This window comes from Poecilia reticulata, chromosome 6 (genome assembly GCF_904066995.2).
Source record: "Poecilia reticulata chromosome 6, P_reticulata-male-v2, whole genome shotgun sequence".
In the NCBI taxonomy this organism is placed as follows: Eukaryota; Metazoa; Chordata; class Actinopteri; order Cyprinodontiformes; family Poeciliidae; genus Poecilia; species Poecilia reticulata.
In genome coordinates, this window is record NC_088835.1 from 11,538,545 (window position 1) to 11,555,534 (window position 16,990).

Genomic DNA, 16,990 nt, shown 5'->3' on the forward strand with positions numbered 1-16,990 from the left:
ACTATTTCATCCTTCCTTTCTCTCTTGGCCAGGGAATTTCCCAGATTGTGTGGTTTGGCTCTCCTGGAGGAAGTTATACTGCATAGCATTGTTACTTCATGCTGAGTTTAGTTTAATACAAAAAAAAGAAAAGAAAAGAAAATTCCCAGTTTTATTAAAGCTCCTTAAAAAAAAAAAAAGTACTTATCAGAGCACGCAAAGCAATCATGGTCCAAACAAATCATATGTGTGTGGCGTTAACGAAGCAGCTCCCTGTGTGCATTTGCGAGCTCAAAGTTGCCGTGTCATGCTGGGTGTGTGCAACGTGTGTGAGAAACGACGGGCAACGGTAAATCTGGGTGTTTCACTTGTGAGAGAGCGCATTAGCGAAACCTCGCATGTTGACTGTCGACATCTCCCAAACTGACACGGGTACGAACACGGCGCTCGGCGACTCCGTGTGTGTTTACTTCAGCCCACGGTGACTCAGAGTTACGATAATGACTGTGGCAGAGCGGCAGATGAAAGGCTCGCCCTGACTGTGGACGGCAGAGAGAAACAGGAGTGAGGGCTGAGCACCTCAGAACCTCCCCGCTGCTCGTTGGGTCGAAACGCATCCTGGTCTGAGGCACAAGCTGTAAAGTCCATTACAGGATCTTCCGGCGCGTGGAGCAGGACTCGGCTCCAGGTCCGACCGGAAGCATCACGAGGGAGAGAACTGCGCATCGTCTGTCTGGCAGGGGATGGTTCACTTGCAACAGGTTCGTATTTTATAGTCGTTCATCTGTTTCGTTTTTCCCCATGATTCAATTTACGTTCTTTAAATGTCACAGTCTGACCTTAGATCATTTTTGAACAGTCGCTTTGTAACGTAATGAATCAAAAAGCTCTGGATGGTCAGAGAGAATTTTAACTATGTTTAAATGCGTTGAGCCCGACTATGTTTCTGATCCCTACAAGAATTTTGATATTAATAACTCTATCAGTAATTAGTCTAATCTGCTCTAAAGATGGTAGGAAATACATTACAACTGAAATTAGAAGGGTTCCTACTATTATAATATATATATTATAATAGTAGGAATATATATATATATATATATATATATATATATATATAGAATATATAATTTTTTTTAATGATGACTTTTGTGTTTCACTCAACACACCCGGAGGCCGTCCAGTGCCACTGCATGCAGCATGCATAAGTAACTTGAAAAAGTCCATTATGTCATTTAAGCCCATGTTAGATAAAATCTTTCACTTTGCCTCACTGCTGATTTCAGACAAGGTGATAAGGCTCCAGACTATTAAATGACTTACTGGCACTTGAAATCCCCTTTTACTCATAGCATCAAATTAAGTGACATTTCTACTTCCTGGTATAACTAATCCCATTACTTTGTCTCTGTTTGCACAACGACTTGTGATTCTGAGTCATTGTTCAAAAAACAAACAAAAAAACAACTCATTGTCAAGGAATAAGAGCTGTTTTGTTGGTAAATGACACTTGTTCTAATTAACACTGTATCAAGTACATGTCAATGTTTTGTTACTGACGAGGTGTGTAATCCCTGTGGTGCAAAGGTTGACTTGGACCAAAACCAGACATTCCTGACATTTAGGAGCCCTGAGATATTTGTAGACTTGTTAAAATAACCAGGCACCTCGGGTTGGAGCAAAGAGATGTTGAGGCTGCCTTTCAAAAACTGGAATTATTTCTAGACCACACAGCTTCCTCCTGGAGGGTCTTTCAGCTTAATGGGCAGAGAAGTTCTTCAAAGCATCAGGCAACAATGGGTACTGAATACAGTCAGCACTTCTTGTTACTGTACTCCGTCGTGCTTCCAAGTCCCGTCTACATCCTTCACCAGAAACAAGTTGGCCAGATGTTTAACATGGAAAGCTGAATCTCCGTCCTTCAGAGAGACAATGCCTCTGATTAGACCCTCTTGAGCTGATGTGTTGTTTTTTAGAGCCTTGTGCTAGCCGATGCACGCAATCCAACACTGTAGAATCAAAGCCACATTTCTCAGATCGACTTTGGTCAGTTTATAAAGGTTCCGGTCTTGAGGTTAGCTGCCTCTCTCTCTATCTCTCTCTCATCCACACTTTACTCTAATGGAGTGCTGAGTAGAGGCGAACTCCTTTCAGGAAGAACTTCATATTCATCTCCATCTGCATGAGTGTGACCTCTGCTCTTTCTGACTCACTCCTGCCTTCAATTGTCAGGTGTCTGATGACACCAGGGGAAATTTACTGGAGAGAGAAAAGGCAAAGCTGACGTCCATCAGAGCTATGACTTCCATCTGGTCCCATGACTCTCGTTTACGGCTTTTTACTTTTTCTTTTTTTGAGCACTAATTAATTCCTAGGAGGTAAAATTCTATTTCATCCAGATGCTATATGATGTAGCACTCATACCAGTCCTTTCTTTGGATGAAAATGGAGATGATATGTGTGTCTCTGCTTTTTGATTGAATTATTCAGTAAGCAGTGAAAGGAGAGAATCAAAGGATGGTGATGATGGGATGACAAAGAGTTTGTCACAAGAGAAAAAAAACAAACAAAACCCTTCACCCATTTTCAATTCCCATTTAAGAAAAACCTTTCCGGAAATGACTAACTCTGAGTTTGAATTGTACTTTGATGTCTTAATTTCCAAGTTCCACATCTGAAAAATGAACTAACTTTACCCAAAGCTGTAATTCTGGCGGAAGTTCCTCGCCAACCTAATATGTCTTGTGTGTCTAAAACAGCTGCAATAAAGTTTTGATTGTCTTAAACAAACGTCTTCACACGTTTGTTGGGCTGTGACTCATATCAGTTGTAGCACAACTGCACGTGTAATATCTCTATTCCCCTTCACCATAACTGCCACCTCGGGTAGAATGTGCAAAAAGTCAAATAAATGCATTTAAATTGCAGTTTCATCCCCTCACAATAAAAATGTAAGAAAAATACAAATAGCCTCTAGTTTTAGTACATTTACGTTTTAGGAAAAAGAATATAAAAATACTAATAATTTAAATTATTGCTGAAATGATTAATCAAATTAAACTAATTGATTATTGAAATAATGTTCAATGTTCAAAGGCAATTTGCTGAAAGAACAACACAGAGCAGGAACTAAGCCAAAACTGTACAAGATATATATATAATATGCTTTACCCAGAACTCCTCAGCTGACATTTATTTTAAAATAAAATAAAAATCTACAATCAAGCACCTTTTCCCATCTATTTATTAATAAAAAAATCAGCAGATTAGTAGATACTATTATTTTAGCTGTTGATGCAACATTTCCAACAAATGAGCAAATGTTCATTAAAGGAACAGTACGTTACATTTTAGGCAACCAAATTTTAGTTTTCTTACTCAAAAAAGTAATTGATTTATTTGCGTCCAAACCTAAAAGATTCGGACTTCACCACCAAAACTAAATCAGCAGAAAATACCAGTGGGCATATCCAAAAAGCTGCATAAGCTAAGAAGTCCCACTGATGGTAATCAAAGCAAGATTTAAAAATTTTAAAAGTAAAATGAGTGATATGCTCTTTTTTAGGTGTAATTATTTTAAATACTTTCAGTAACAAGACATTACCGTCTTGATCTAAAATGAGAACACATTAACGATTCTAGATATGACTGCAAACATGATGCTGCTTGAGACATAATTTTTTTTTTGTTCATTTTGTGTTTTTGCAGACACGGGTTGATCCAGGGAAGTGGAACATCAGGACACACTTCGGACTTCCACCCAAGCTCTGCTGAGGCCAACAGTCCAACTTCTAATAGTCTTCAGACACTGACGATTGGCTCCGGTTTGATTGCTTGTTAATTTAGCACTCCCCCTGGTGTCCATCCGCAGAATGAGCCACTCGCAGAAAGAACAAGAGCCTTTCAGCTTTGCTGCGCATCTGGATCGACTCCTACAGTGTCAAGAATTTCCTTCTTTCTGTATAATTTTGTATGAAGCTAAAGATTTAAATCTTTTCGTCCAACAATCTGCTCTCAGGAGCTGATTTCATTTGGGAGCATAGATGTTTGTATCCAGTTTCTAGCACCACATGAAATCAGTGTTCTGGGAGGTGGACTGCCAGCATGTTGTACGTCACTATACGTCAGTCAGTTTCATATCAAGATCGTATGTACTCAAATGACTAGTTGTGGAAGAATGTATTGATTTTTACAAACTATTATTAAATAGCTGCAGGTGCATTCAATTAGTACTTCTTAAAATATTTAATATTTAAAATATTTAACATCTCACATTTCTGTAATTTGGTTCTATCTATATAGATTAAAACTGGTTTTGATTTAGTTGATGAACATTTCCATGTTGTTAATACTTGCCTTTTGAGTGTTTTTTTTTTTCATTTTTCTTTTCAACTACTATATGCCAAGTTTTCAACTCTGAAAAATCACCTTATTTGTGCAGAAAATAAATAAAGAAATGTATAATATAGACCCCTTGAGCTTGAGCTTAAGAGTCTAATGGTTCAACAATCGGTAAGGAAAAGCACCCAAAATAATTGTGGGACCTTCAAGAAATATAATATTTATTAGAACTACTTTAAAAGATTACAAGCAGCAAGGTTTGCCCCATAAAAGCGAAAATAAATTAGTAAATGACCAATTTTTGTTAGGACAATGTAATAATGATAACTAGAAAAATACCTCAAAACATCCACTCCATTTAATTGACACATATCAGAAATAATTTCGTGTTATGTAGGACAGACAGTTTCAGACATTTCTTATCGGTTTTTATTCATTATAGTCGTATCTGACTGATTCAATATCATCTCGCAACGTTCAATATTGGCTCCACCCCCTCAGTGGAAGATGGGAGGAGCAAAACTCTGAGCTTTCTCCTGATTGGTCCATTTCCAATAATCCGCCATATTCAAACTTCCGCCGTCCAGTGTGTGTGTTGTCATTGATTCCCTGTTTTCTTTGTATAGATAAAGCAACTTTCTATACACTCGGACTTAGTTTTTTATTATCTACTCATTAAGACACATTGGTATAGGATATTCTACAACTAATTGACTCGCAAAATGGAAGAAAACGAGGAAGTTCACGGAAGGACGGTGGGAAACCAGAAGCAGAAACTACGGAAGATTTCGTCGAGGACGTCTACTACGAGTGTCATCAGCGCTGCAGAGCCGTCGCCCCCGCAAAGACTGCGGAGAAACAACTCGAAGAAGTACGTAGCTGCAAAAACAAAACAAATAAATAAACAGCTCATCATTTGATAGCACTAAGTTGTAAAATGCGTAGGTAAAAATAGGTTTATTCCGAGATAACAGCCCCACTTCGTCGACGGAGACGGGCAGGGCTGGCATTAACTGGCAAATGATGCCTTCAGGTGCGCCTCGTAGATTCCTCTGATGTGCCACTTAATAACAATAAGTGTTTGTAGAAAATACTATTGAATAATAAAGCCTTAAAAATGATAATTCCTCGTTACAACTTAAATAATAAACGTAGAATCAATTTAATTCTCGAATGATTGTTTATTAAGTCATCTTATAAATTCTTAATTATGGGGTTTAGTTACAAGAAGTTGTTTTGGTCAGAAAATATTACAAAATTGCTTATTTTATTTTGAGCAATAGAATTTACTAATATTATTCAACCCAACTGACTATCAAATTGTAAAATATATCAAATCTGTGATTATTGAAGATTCTCCTGGTAATTGACAGGGAAAATAAAATAAAAAAAATCTCATTTATTATCTGCATCAAAACTAAAACCTATGTCATAAATATTTTTTGATGCACTTATTTGAGATGAATGAAATCAGATAAAGGTATGGAACATGCTTTGATGCATAAGTAGAAATAATTTGGTGATTAATCAATTTCTTGTTGAATATAAAATGTTTACCTGGGTTTTATATCTTATAGTCGGTAGGAAATAAAAACAGTTTGAATCAGTGAAAACAAACAGGTCAAAGAAAAATGTAATAAATATCAGCCTTGTTAGTGTGCCTTCAAATAACAGAGTACATTGGATATATTTTTTTAACTCTGATCAACAGTTTGATAATTTCTGCAGCTGAACTATTACACTGTAGTAAGTGATAAACTATGTCAAATTGTCTTTGTATTGCCAACTTTAATAAATGCAAATAGTATAAGGAGTTAGATAAGGAGTTGTCTTCAGCTGGATTACTGCATTCCAACATGTAGCAACTACAAATGTTCAGCAATGTGCCAAATATTATGTCAAGTCATCAAAAAGTGTTTCACAAAGTATGAACTAATTTCAAAATATGAACAACAATAAAATAGTTGGGGGTGGGGGGAATAAATAACTATCTAAAACACACACACACACACACACACACACATATATATATATATATATATATATATATATATATATATATATATATATATATATATATATATATATATATATATATAATAAGATACGAACTTAAAAGTTGCACAATAAAAGCAAACATAGTAGGCTGAACTAGAGAATATCTTTATAAAATGTGGTCATGCGATGAGCACAAGCATAAGACTGGGTCAGTTTGTACAGCTGGCTTTTGATGACTCCCTCTGAGAGTCATGACACTTTGTAGCTTCACTGTTTGGTCAATATAACGGACCGTTTTTTGTTTTTTTTTGTTTGTTTTTTTTAGAGAGAGAGACGGAGCTGAACGACTCCTTGTAAGGCTTTAAATATTAACACCAGTCAGTCACCTGACAGCATCTGTCACATTTCAGGCCAAACTTGACAAATCTCAATGCAAAATGTCCTGAAAGTGAGATCCTCTCTACTGTAGCTGCAGTAAAGCCCAGGAGAGTTCGAAAATAGGGTGTGTCCCTCTGTGTTTTTGAGATAAATTTGACTTGCCAAATTTATAAGACGGTTTACAAGCTTCACAATCGGCTGCGGATGGTGTTCACTTGTTTCCACTGTGAAATGTTTGCAGAACATTTGTGTCTTGTCCTGCAGACCGTCACTGCAGAGAGGCAGCTCGTTCACCTTCCTCACTCCAGGGACACCTTGGGACTTCAGTCTAGTGAGTTCATGTGACAGTTCTGCTGCTTTTATTTACTAATGCCTTATATGATGAGATTACCAGATAAATGTAAATAGTTATCTATCTATTACATCTTTTTTTTGTATCCTTTTAACCCAGAAGTTATTTAGTTGAACTGTTTACACCAACTCTTTCTATTTAGAGATGATGGATATATACTTTTGCAAGACGCCAAAGTTTTACATTAAATTTGTTCTGTTTATCTTTAATCGGGTGTCTGAAAATAAACGGTAACCTTTTGTTTTGCTCCTATAGAAAAGAAAACGCAAAGAAAAGGAGGATGACACCGTCAGTCTCTCCAGCTTTGACCTCAAAGTGAGCGATCGTCCTCTGTAATTGATGCAGATCTTCTACTGAAAGAATCCATATATCACATTATAATCAATCTGCGTGACTCAGATCTCGCATACAATGAGCTCAGACTTAACCTGCTAAAACTGTACATGAAAACCACTCTAAGGAAAATCTAAAGAGAAAACCTTAAACATGCCATTCCTAGTCGGTCTCTAAGGGCTGTTCTGCTCCGATATCGCTGCAATCCATACAGTTATTTAGTCTACACCACAAAAGACATTCATAGATGGACGCGTCTAAATGAGTGGTTAAACTTTTGAAGAGTCTGTATGACATGATGAGTATTGTTCTAACAGGAAAGCACTATCGAGTCTCTTTCCTGTTTTGTGGGGCTGCAGGAACTGCTAGACTTGTCCTGACCTGCATTTTGTTTTCTTTGAGCTGCAAATGGTCTAAAACCACATAAACGAATCTTATTACAAGCACCAAGTCTTTCAAAATCCTGACCCAGAATTTTACATAAAATTATATATATCACACATAATAACTAAACATGTAGATTCAACTGTTAAGTTGAATCTTTTCCTTACATTATGGGCAATAGGCATTTCCGCGCTCACTCGTTCTCAAAAATTTCAAATATCACCTTAATTTAATGATGTGGAATAAAACCTAAAGGTGAAATGAGTGACTGAAATAATTCTATAATTCTGACTGATTTTATATATTCATTCAGTGGAGCTAATGTGAGATGACATTTTCCAGGAGCCCAGTAATAAGCGAGTGCGATCTCTGGCTAAAGTTTCATCTCTCGTCAACCTGATATCTCCGTCGAAAAACGGAGCAGTGCGGCGCTTCGGCCAGTCCATTCAGGTAAGCGTCGACCCGGTCACACGTTTATTGCCAAGAAATAAGTAAGATGTAATTGTCTTTCCTACAAATGTGTAAATTTATTTTTTACCCCATTTTCTCCCCAGTCCATGTCGTTGCGTAACGATGGGAAGTCACCGGGAACGACTCTCAAAGCTGCCAGCAAGACCCCGGCTCCGACTCCCACCAAACGCAGGAACAGCACTCTGTGGTCAGAGACGCTGGACGTCCATCAGAAGAGCGCCTTCTCTGCTAAGGAAATCAAAAGACAAGAGGTAGTGCGAGTCAACATTTTTTTAGACGACACAAGGAAACAGGAAGGTTAATAGATCGTATTTATCCTGCAGGCCATTTATGAGCTTTTCAGGGGCGAGCAGGACCTCATTGAGGATCTGCAACTGGCACGAAAGGTTGGGAAAACTTCCTGAAAATTAAATTAAACATCTCGTATTAAATGTTTTCACAATCCCCTTGTGGCACTTCCCACATTCAGGCCTACCACGACCCCATGCTCAAGCTCTCCATCATGACCCAGGAGGAACTAGCTCACATTTTTGGTGACCTGGACGCATACATCCCCCTCCATGAGTGTGAGCTGCTGCTGACCAGCCTGTCCCTTAAAGCCCCATTAGTTCCTAGTCTATGCTCCTGACTGGGTGATCTTTGCTTTGTTTTTTTCCTGCAGACTTAACGGTGAAGCTCACAGAGGGAACGGGCCCTGATGGAACAGTAGATCAGATCGGCCAGATAGTGATAGATTGGGTAAGCATGCAAGCAGGAAGACATAATGTGACACATTACATTATTTCAGTGCACTAAACAGTAAAACGTCCTTTTAGCTGCCTGGCCTGAACGCTTACAAAAACTACTGTAGCAACCAGCTTGCAGCCAAGGCGCTGCTGGACCAGAAGAAACAGGACAAGCGTGTGCAGGACTTCCTGCAGCGCTGCCTGGAGTCGCCTTTCAGCAGGAAGTTGGATCTGTGGAGCTTCCTGGACATCCCGCGCTCACGTCTGGTGAAGTACCCTCTGCTGCTGAAGGAGATCCTCAGACACACCCCTCCTGACCACCCCGATGTAACCAGTCTGGAGAGGGCGGTAGGTTCAAAGACAGTTACAAAGTTAATCTTCTATTGTCTGAAGAACGTTTTCAGGATTAAAGGACTAATGTTCCTGCAAGATCTAGAGCAAGTCATCCATGCATTTATGTCTAGCCGCATGGATTACTGTAACAGTGTCTTCAATCAAATATCAATCATCCAGCTGCAGCTGATCCAGTACGCTGAAGATGGAGCACATCATGTTAAATTTGAGTTGGTGACACCTGCAGAAACCCTGGGACTGTGCTTAATTCAATTTGGTTCAATTCAACTCAACTCAAATCACATGAGAGACAAATAGACTCAAAAGTGGTAGCTCAGACAATATAACTCATAAAATTCACACATACCTACAGATATATTTAATAAAAAGCACATTTTTATGATTGTGTGCATTGTGAAGTAATTATGTAACCCAAGTGCAGCAGTGTAGCAAGAGTTCATTAAAAAAAGCTATAAGAGTTGTTAAAATTATGCCAGAAGCTTGATGTTGACTACATATAACGTGTAGCTTTTATGCAAGGTCTTGAAAGACATTTCTTCAATTATTGGATGCATGTAAATATCTGAGCCTTTATATCTGTTTTTGACATTGTGAGAATTATGTTCACCCAGTTCCTCTTTTTAGAGCTCATTAGAGTTGTATTATTACTCTACACACCAAAGACAATCCTTCAAATAACTCACTAAAAGCTCCAAATGACTGAAACATTCGTGTATGTAAAAATTTGACTGGAACTGTATTTTACTCGTTTCCGCTGTTCCAAATCGTTCTTCCATTTGTGATCCAGATCACAATAATTCAGGACATTTTGTCTGACATCAACGTGACAAAAGGGGAGTCGGAGTGCCAGTATTACATAGACAAACTGGAGTTCCTGGATGAAAAGCAGTGGGACCCTCTCATCCACGATTGTAAGACCCTGCTGTGTCACGGCGAGCTTCGGACCAAGAGCGGTTCGGTGAGAACGGCGCCACGTCACCTCACCTCTCTCTGAAACTGTAATCTGGACGATGTAATCTTATTTCTCCATTGTAACGGTGTTCCAGAGGCTACACGTGTTCCTGTTCTCCGAGCTGCTGGTTCTGACCCGACCGGTGACGCGTAACGACAGGAGCTGCTTCCAGGTGTACCGGCAGCCCATCCCAGTGAGAGACCTGGTTCTGGAGGACCTCCAGGACGGAGAGGTCCGCTTAGGCGGGTCGTTCAGGGGGGCGTTCACAAATGGAGAGAAAGGTAAGTAGAGCCGTGCTCCGCAGTGACTCTGCAGGGGGTTATGCTGCTTTCCAACTTACTCCTTCAGGTCTGCTGTTCATTCGTCCCACTTTGTACATGACGGTTTCCGCTAGGGGTGAAACGATTAATCGTGATTAATCGATTATTGAAATAATCAACTAATTTAGTAATCGATTTATCATTAATTACTCGAAATAGAACAACATACTCAGAGCAGTAACTAAGATAAAACTTTACCAAAAATATGTACATTTTGCAGTTAAGATATGAAAAAAAAACTTATTTGTCAACAAATACGTTCTATGCAAATCTCCTCATCGTTTTAGCTTCACCCAATTCAAATTCTGGAAGAAAAAAAAACTCCTATTAAACACCTGTTGATATCCAGCTGTTAATCAGTTAATCCAGAAATAATCAGCAGATCAGCCCTACACCGTCTTGATAAAGCAGTAAACTGAGCTTCTTCTCACATGTTGATGTTAGAAGTATCTTTTAGCCGCTGAATCCTTTGCTACTAATAACCAAGCGTTCACTAAAGGAATGTATTGTTATTGAATTTTAGACAATAAAATGTTTTCCTTACTATAGAAGAGATTACATTATTTGTTTATTTGCATCTTTTAATATATTTCTAATATTGCATGAAATAGTTTAAATGAAAAATTTGCAGAATAGGCCAATTATTTTATCCGATTAATCATCAGAATTATCGACAGATTAATCAATAACTAAAATAATCGTTAGTTGCAGGCCTGGTTCTTGTGTTCACATCCGTTCAAGTGTCATGTCAGCAGTTTAACATGAGCCATCTAGTAGAGGTTTAACTTGCATTGAAAGCTAATTAAATAACACTTTCTAGATAAATAAGATTGAACATTTATTTTTGGCCCATTGGAAGTTGAATTTCTTTTTCCGCCCAATTGACCTGAGATGTCGGGTTAATTGGGGAAATTTGTCATAATTTAAGAATATAATCAAAAATAAACCTTTTTTTTTTTTTAAACAAGTAATTGCACAATTTCACAAACCAGTTTGGCCTCCTTGAAACTGTCTGAACACATCTAAGCTGTGAGTGGGAGGAGAGATTAAGAGTCTGGCCTTCAAAAGTAAATTTTGGTTCAGTTTACATTGTCAGTAATAATCCTTGGATTTATTCCTTTTATTGTGTCTCTCTGGTTGCTTTGAATCTCTAAAATAATGATGTACCTTATGGTTTTTAAACACATTTCAGGATAGCACCCACACTGCCATGACCTGGTTAACAGTACTATTTGGATTGCACAATATCATGAAAATATATTTCTGATGAAAACTGTAATGGTATTGATTATGATTAAGCCAGGTTTTCCTGACTCTTTTCATCTTTACCATTACACACTGGAAATTTACTAAAATCACATCAGACAGACTAAAGGTCATCCAGCTGGGGAAATGTATCATCAATACGCAGAGTGTGAATTGCACAATGATAATATATAATAATCTATCAAGCAATACATCCATGCAGTTCTTTGTAATTGCAATACCGAACACACTGACATTGTAGTGACAGCTGCATTTTGATATACTGTACATATTAAAATCTTACCCAAATCCTAATTGATTGTTTTGGATTTGATTTCAATTTGTTCATTTTTGCTCATCCAGTCTCTATTTGAAAACTCACAGCAGGTACTCAGTTGGGTTATGATTTGTGAAAAATGTGTAATATTATATTGCACTTTAATGGGCTGTATCAGGGTTGCTTCGGTTTGGGCATGAGACTGAACTCATTGTAGCTCACAGCTTTTCTTCTCTGCACAGAGGATATCGAAAAAATGATTCATGAGACAAAATCACTTTTACACCAGCGTCTGGTGCCCACTCTTGAACTTCCAGTACGATTCAGTCTGGTCTTGATATTATTCTCGAACAAAAGCAGAAAAAATTGTAAAAATGTTGCTAAAACTCACCTTCACCTCAGGGTTCATGCAGATGCCAGTTCCAAAAAGACGATCCTGCAGACAACACTGAAGTTATTGATGCTCAAGAAGTATATGTTTTTATATAGAGTATGTAAATATTTATTTTTACATTTGGAAATAATGAAAATAAGCAACAAAAAAAATTATGAAAATAATCTAAAATAACATGAAGCTACGTAAACTGATTCTTTTACCTCTGGCCAAGGAATGGTGTGTGTGTTTTTGTTTTGTTTTTCTGACTTTTTCCCTCTCTTTGCTTCCTCTGCAGCTAAGAACGTTTTCCGAGTGAGCTCCACCGACCCGTCCCACGGCCAGTCGCACACGCTGCACGTCAGCGACGTTTACCACAAACAGCAGTGGCTCAACTGTCTGCGCACCGCAATCACCCAACAGCAGGGGGCTCCAGCCAGAGTCCAGCCCGTCCTCCCCTCTCCCGCCTGCGACGAAGAGACAGACGAGAACTGCCCGCCTCCTCCCGGCCCGAAGCTCCGGCGTCAGACGCTGTCCAGAAACAGGCTGGAGCAGAAGTTACAGGGATCACAAAGGAGGAAGGAAACCGGAGTGTAGACAGATCCAATCAGGGCGTCTCTCTCGAACAGACGCTTGCTCAGCATGTGTCCTGTCGGTCAAGTTTGTCTCATTGCTTTTATCATGCTTGTCTTTTTAGCTGCACTGAAACTCCCTTTCCTCTCCCCCCCATCCAAAATGTGTTTTTGTGTTTTTTAAAACATGTATTTAGTTTACAAGAAAAAAAAAAAGGAAAAGACGATCCATTTCACTTGACTGAGTTAAAAGTTTTACACCACTAGTTGCTCTCCGGTTTCATCCTGTGGTCGATGTGTTTAACGTTGAGTTATCTGGTCCGAGATAAAGTGATGAAGAAGCCAAGGTGACATCTGAACTTCACACAGGTCTGAAAGTGTTTGCTGCGAGATAGCAAGGGAGATATTGCTATGTTCAGTAAAAACTGAAAAAGATGTATATAAATGTAATCTGTGAAAACCTGTGAGCTAGATGGCAAAAATAAGTAAAACGTGTTTGCTTGTTACTCTTTGTACTGCGTTTTATTGGCTGGGAGGTGTTTTCACCGCATTCGCTTTTCAGTTACACTTTGACCCCTTTTAGCCACTTCCTGCTACTGATGGGTTTTCTAAAACACAATGTCACTGCATTTCTCTAAAAGATTTTCTTTTATAAAAAGAAACATTTTTACAATTTAGGGGCTCCTGAACTGAAATTTGGGCTTTTTTTTTCTGTTTTGTGTGGTCGACTGGCTAAAAAGAAAAAAGTCTGATGCAGGTTTAGTTCCTTTTTCTATGCTTCTGCAATGGCTGACAGCTTGTTGGCAATTAAATGGAGTCAGGAGTTTTTTTGCTTGAAAGAAGAAATCAGGATTTGCAAGGATAACGTCAACCTGACACACACAAAAAAAAAAAACATTTTCCTATACGTAAATAGTAGCCAAATTGATCAGTCATTAACTTGGCAGTGATCAGTTTTTGAAAATGATGTTATACTCAACCTTATTATTTGCATTAAAACAATAAGATAACCGCTTCTGACCACTGGCAAATATAGCCAACATGAAAGGAAAGCAGTCGACTGCCTAAATGAGAAACGGACAGAAAGTCGACTTCCCCCTTTGCTCCCCTTCACCTAAGAGGAAATGAGATTATTTATACAGATGGATTACTTCATCACTGTGACCAGATAATATCTCTAAACTTCAACAAACGTCTTCAGTAACATTCAGAACCTTCAGAAACCTTGAAGTCCTACATGTGCTGCCTATTTATTTTTTTAACTTTCTCAATAATCCCATTTCCTTCCGAACATTGATAAGACCTTCACTAAGTGACAAACTGCTCAACATGCAGATGGTGGCTTCAGCTATAAATGATCAATAGCAGTCTGACTAAAAACCCTCTTTCTCAAAACTCATTTGGCCGTAAATGGATGTGCTGCTTGCAGGTGACGGTCTGCTCAGTGTGTTTGGATCAACAGAGGAGGTGGTTTGCTCTTGGTTTTCTGTCAGCCTGTTCCTCTCTGCAGTTAAGAGCACCTGACCCTTCACCATCCCCCCATGTCATGAAACTTGGGTTTAAAGTAGCATCAAATGACCGACTGAGACTTCAGGAAGTGAAGTCAGACTTCTGAATAGCTTGACTTTCTGAATCATTTTACAGTCAGTTGAAATGCCCTTGATTATAAATTGGTGTCATTGATTTTTTTCTTTTTCTAATCGTACGTAGATAATGGATCATTGAAAACTGGGTGTAGCTCTTTAAAAGTATTCCCACATTGTGATATTTCTCCTAGTTTGGTTCTTTCTCTGAGATTTCTTCATCTAAATTCAGGATGGGGTTTTTTTTCTCTTTTTTTGCAGTTTGGAAAAGTTTGGAATTTAGCTGTAATCTGGATAAGAGCATTTTTGAATTTACACACTTTCTGTTATCCCACCCTCTACATGTATGCATCTACTGATTCGTCCATCCATTTGTTCTCTAATCAGTTTATTGATCATCCATCCTATCTGTCCATTCCTTAATCATTTTTCTATTTACCCATCCATTTGTCAACCTGTTTAGTTTGTCTATTTTTTCTATCATAAATGTATCAATCAGATTTTTTCCATCTATGTAGTTCCGTACCCGTAAAGCGTTGACCACAGTATAAATGTCGGCTTGAGAGCGTTGGAAATTTGATCTTGGAAAAGTGTGAAATTTTGATATAAAACAGGAACCCTGTTGAATTCATTGCATAACACCTCAACAGCTTTTTTCTGGGGAATGTGGGACATTAATTGACCAGTTCAGGACTGTGGTTAATGATTTATATTTTCAAAGCAGAGTCTGTTAGGGTGCGATTAGCTTCTCCTGTTATTTTTACCCAAACAATGACTCTCCTCGTTCCTAATCTACGTGCAGCCCCACAGTCAGGTAACACTTCCTGACTGTGTTACCTGACAGTCAGGTAACACAGTCAGGTAACCTGTCAGGTAACACTTCCGTAATGAATCCTGTTGAGATTCTTCCGGTCAAATCCTATGAATAAAATATGTGTTCAGGCTGGGTTAAGGGTGTGAGTTCTCTGGCTATTTCATTCACAATCAAGACAACCATTTAAATGTTTGCTACAGTCTGAGCTCAGTAATTGTTTTTCATGTTCAGTCGTGCTGTAGGGCGGCTCAGACAGAATGAATGCATAAATTATGGGAGTGCACCGTGGGCACGTTTTGTGGGGTCTGAAGTTCATTTCTGCCTGACTGCAGTTGCTTTTATCTAATCGTGAGCTTTTTTTTTTTTACTTCTAACAACCTGGACCTATTCATGCTTTTCGAAAAGAGCAGCATGGTTTATTATTGTTTTTCTACCAACAATATCTTCCATTACAGATTTACTTAGTGAGTAAAATAGTAAGCTGAAAATAACATTTAAGCTGGTATTAACGTTTCTTTGTGATTTTTTTTATTGATCTGATGTAATTCTAATCTGAAATTTCATGTTTTCTTCAGGTTTAAGTGGAAAATGATCATATTTAATAAAAATTAAAGGCTTTCAAACTTAGGGCTGCACAGTGGCGCAGTTGGTAGAGCTGTTGCCTTGCAGCAAGAAGGTTGTGGGTTCGATTCCCGGCCCCGGTCTTTCTGCATGGAGTTTGCATGTTCTCCCTGTGCATGCGTACCCGGTTTTCTCCGGGTACTCCGGTTTCCTCCCACAGTCCAAAAACATGACTGTTAGGTTAATTGGCCTTTCCAAATTGCCCCTTGGTGTGAGTGTGTGTGTGCATGGTTGTGTGTCCTGTGTGTCTCTGTGTTGCCCTGCGACAGACTGGCGACCTGTCCAGGGTGTACCCTGCCTCTCACCTGGCATGGCAGCTGGAGATGGGCACCAGCAACCCTCCCAACCCCACTGAGGGACAAGGGTGCAGGAAAATGGATGGATGGCTTTCAAACTTTGAGTTTAACATAGTGAAATAAGTTACTGAATAAATTTACTTTTCACTTTATATTAATTAGTGAGAGGTGGAGTTGAACACCAATTAATTTTCCTTTTAAAGTACATAGTTGATAGTTATTTTCCCTGAGATAATGAGATAATTGGATTAATGATGATGATGATGGATGTTGCATTCTAATGTAGTTTATTTTATTAATTTTTTTTTATAGAATGTACACAGTATTTATATTTCAGTGTTTCTAGCTGGCGTTAACGTTTTTTTTAAAAAAATTCCCACACTATTGTATTTGAATTTGTAGCAACATTCCCTCCCCTTTCTGCCTTGACGCAACATATTTAAAGAAAAATTAAAGACTGATTAGGTTTTGTATAGAATTCATATTTTCAAGATATTTTACATTTTCTCCAACTAAAATATATCGTCCCTTTCAGTTTAAAGATAGCTTGAATGTAAATCAAAGCCGAGCCTCCTGAGACTGACTGAACGAGAATCAAACGTACTTTCAGAGAGGCGCTGCT

At 38.5% G+C, this 16,990-nt stretch overlaps 1 protein-coding gene and 1 long non-coding RNA gene across 2 annotated transcripts; one reads left to right on the top strand and one right to left on the bottom strand.

Annotated features, from left to right (window-relative positions):
* The first annotated feature begins 246 nt into the window (after positions 1–246).
* LOC103465802 (neuroepithelial cell-transforming gene 1 protein-like) lies at positions 247–13,560 on the top strand. Its single transcript, XM_008410971.3, has 13 exons — positions 247–740; positions 3,688–5,191; positions 6,961–7,027; positions 7,304–7,363; positions 8,108–8,215; positions 8,320–8,487; positions 8,560–8,622; positions 8,706–8,802; positions 8,898–8,974; positions 9,052–9,309; positions 10,103–10,273; positions 10,362–10,548; positions 12,781–13,560. Exons 2-13 carry the CDS (start codon positions 5,043–5,045, stop codon positions 13,077–13,079), a joined length of 1,704 nt encoding a protein of 567 aa, XP_008409193.2. The 5' UTR covers positions 247–740; positions 3,688–5,042; the 3' UTR covers positions 13,080–13,560.
* Positions 8,359–12,819, bottom strand: LOC103465801 (uncharacterized). Its single transcript, XR_533850.2, has 4 exons — positions 12,707–12,819; positions 12,501–12,545; positions 10,608–10,657; positions 8,359–8,464 (listed from the first exon to the last, which is right to left on the bottom strand). It is a non-coding gene; the product is annotated as an uncharacterized LOC103465801 (long non-coding RNA).
* Positions 13,561–16,990: the final 3,430 nt, after the last annotated feature.

Excerpts from the sequence above, each read along its gene's own strand:
- LOC103465802 (XM_008410971.3), top strand. The coding sequence starts at position 5,043 with ATGGAAGAAAACGAGGAAGTTCACGGAAGGACGGTGGGAAACCAGAAG. Across the intron at positions 7,364-8,107 it reads TCTCCAGCTTTGACCTCAAA|GAGCCCAGTAATAAGCGAGT; the intron begins GTGAGCGATCGT and ends GACATTTTCCAG. Across the intron at positions 8,216-8,319 it reads GCTTCGGCCAGTCCATTCAG|TCCATGTCGTTGCGTAACGA; the intron begins GTAAGCGTCGAC and ends TTTTCTCCCCAG.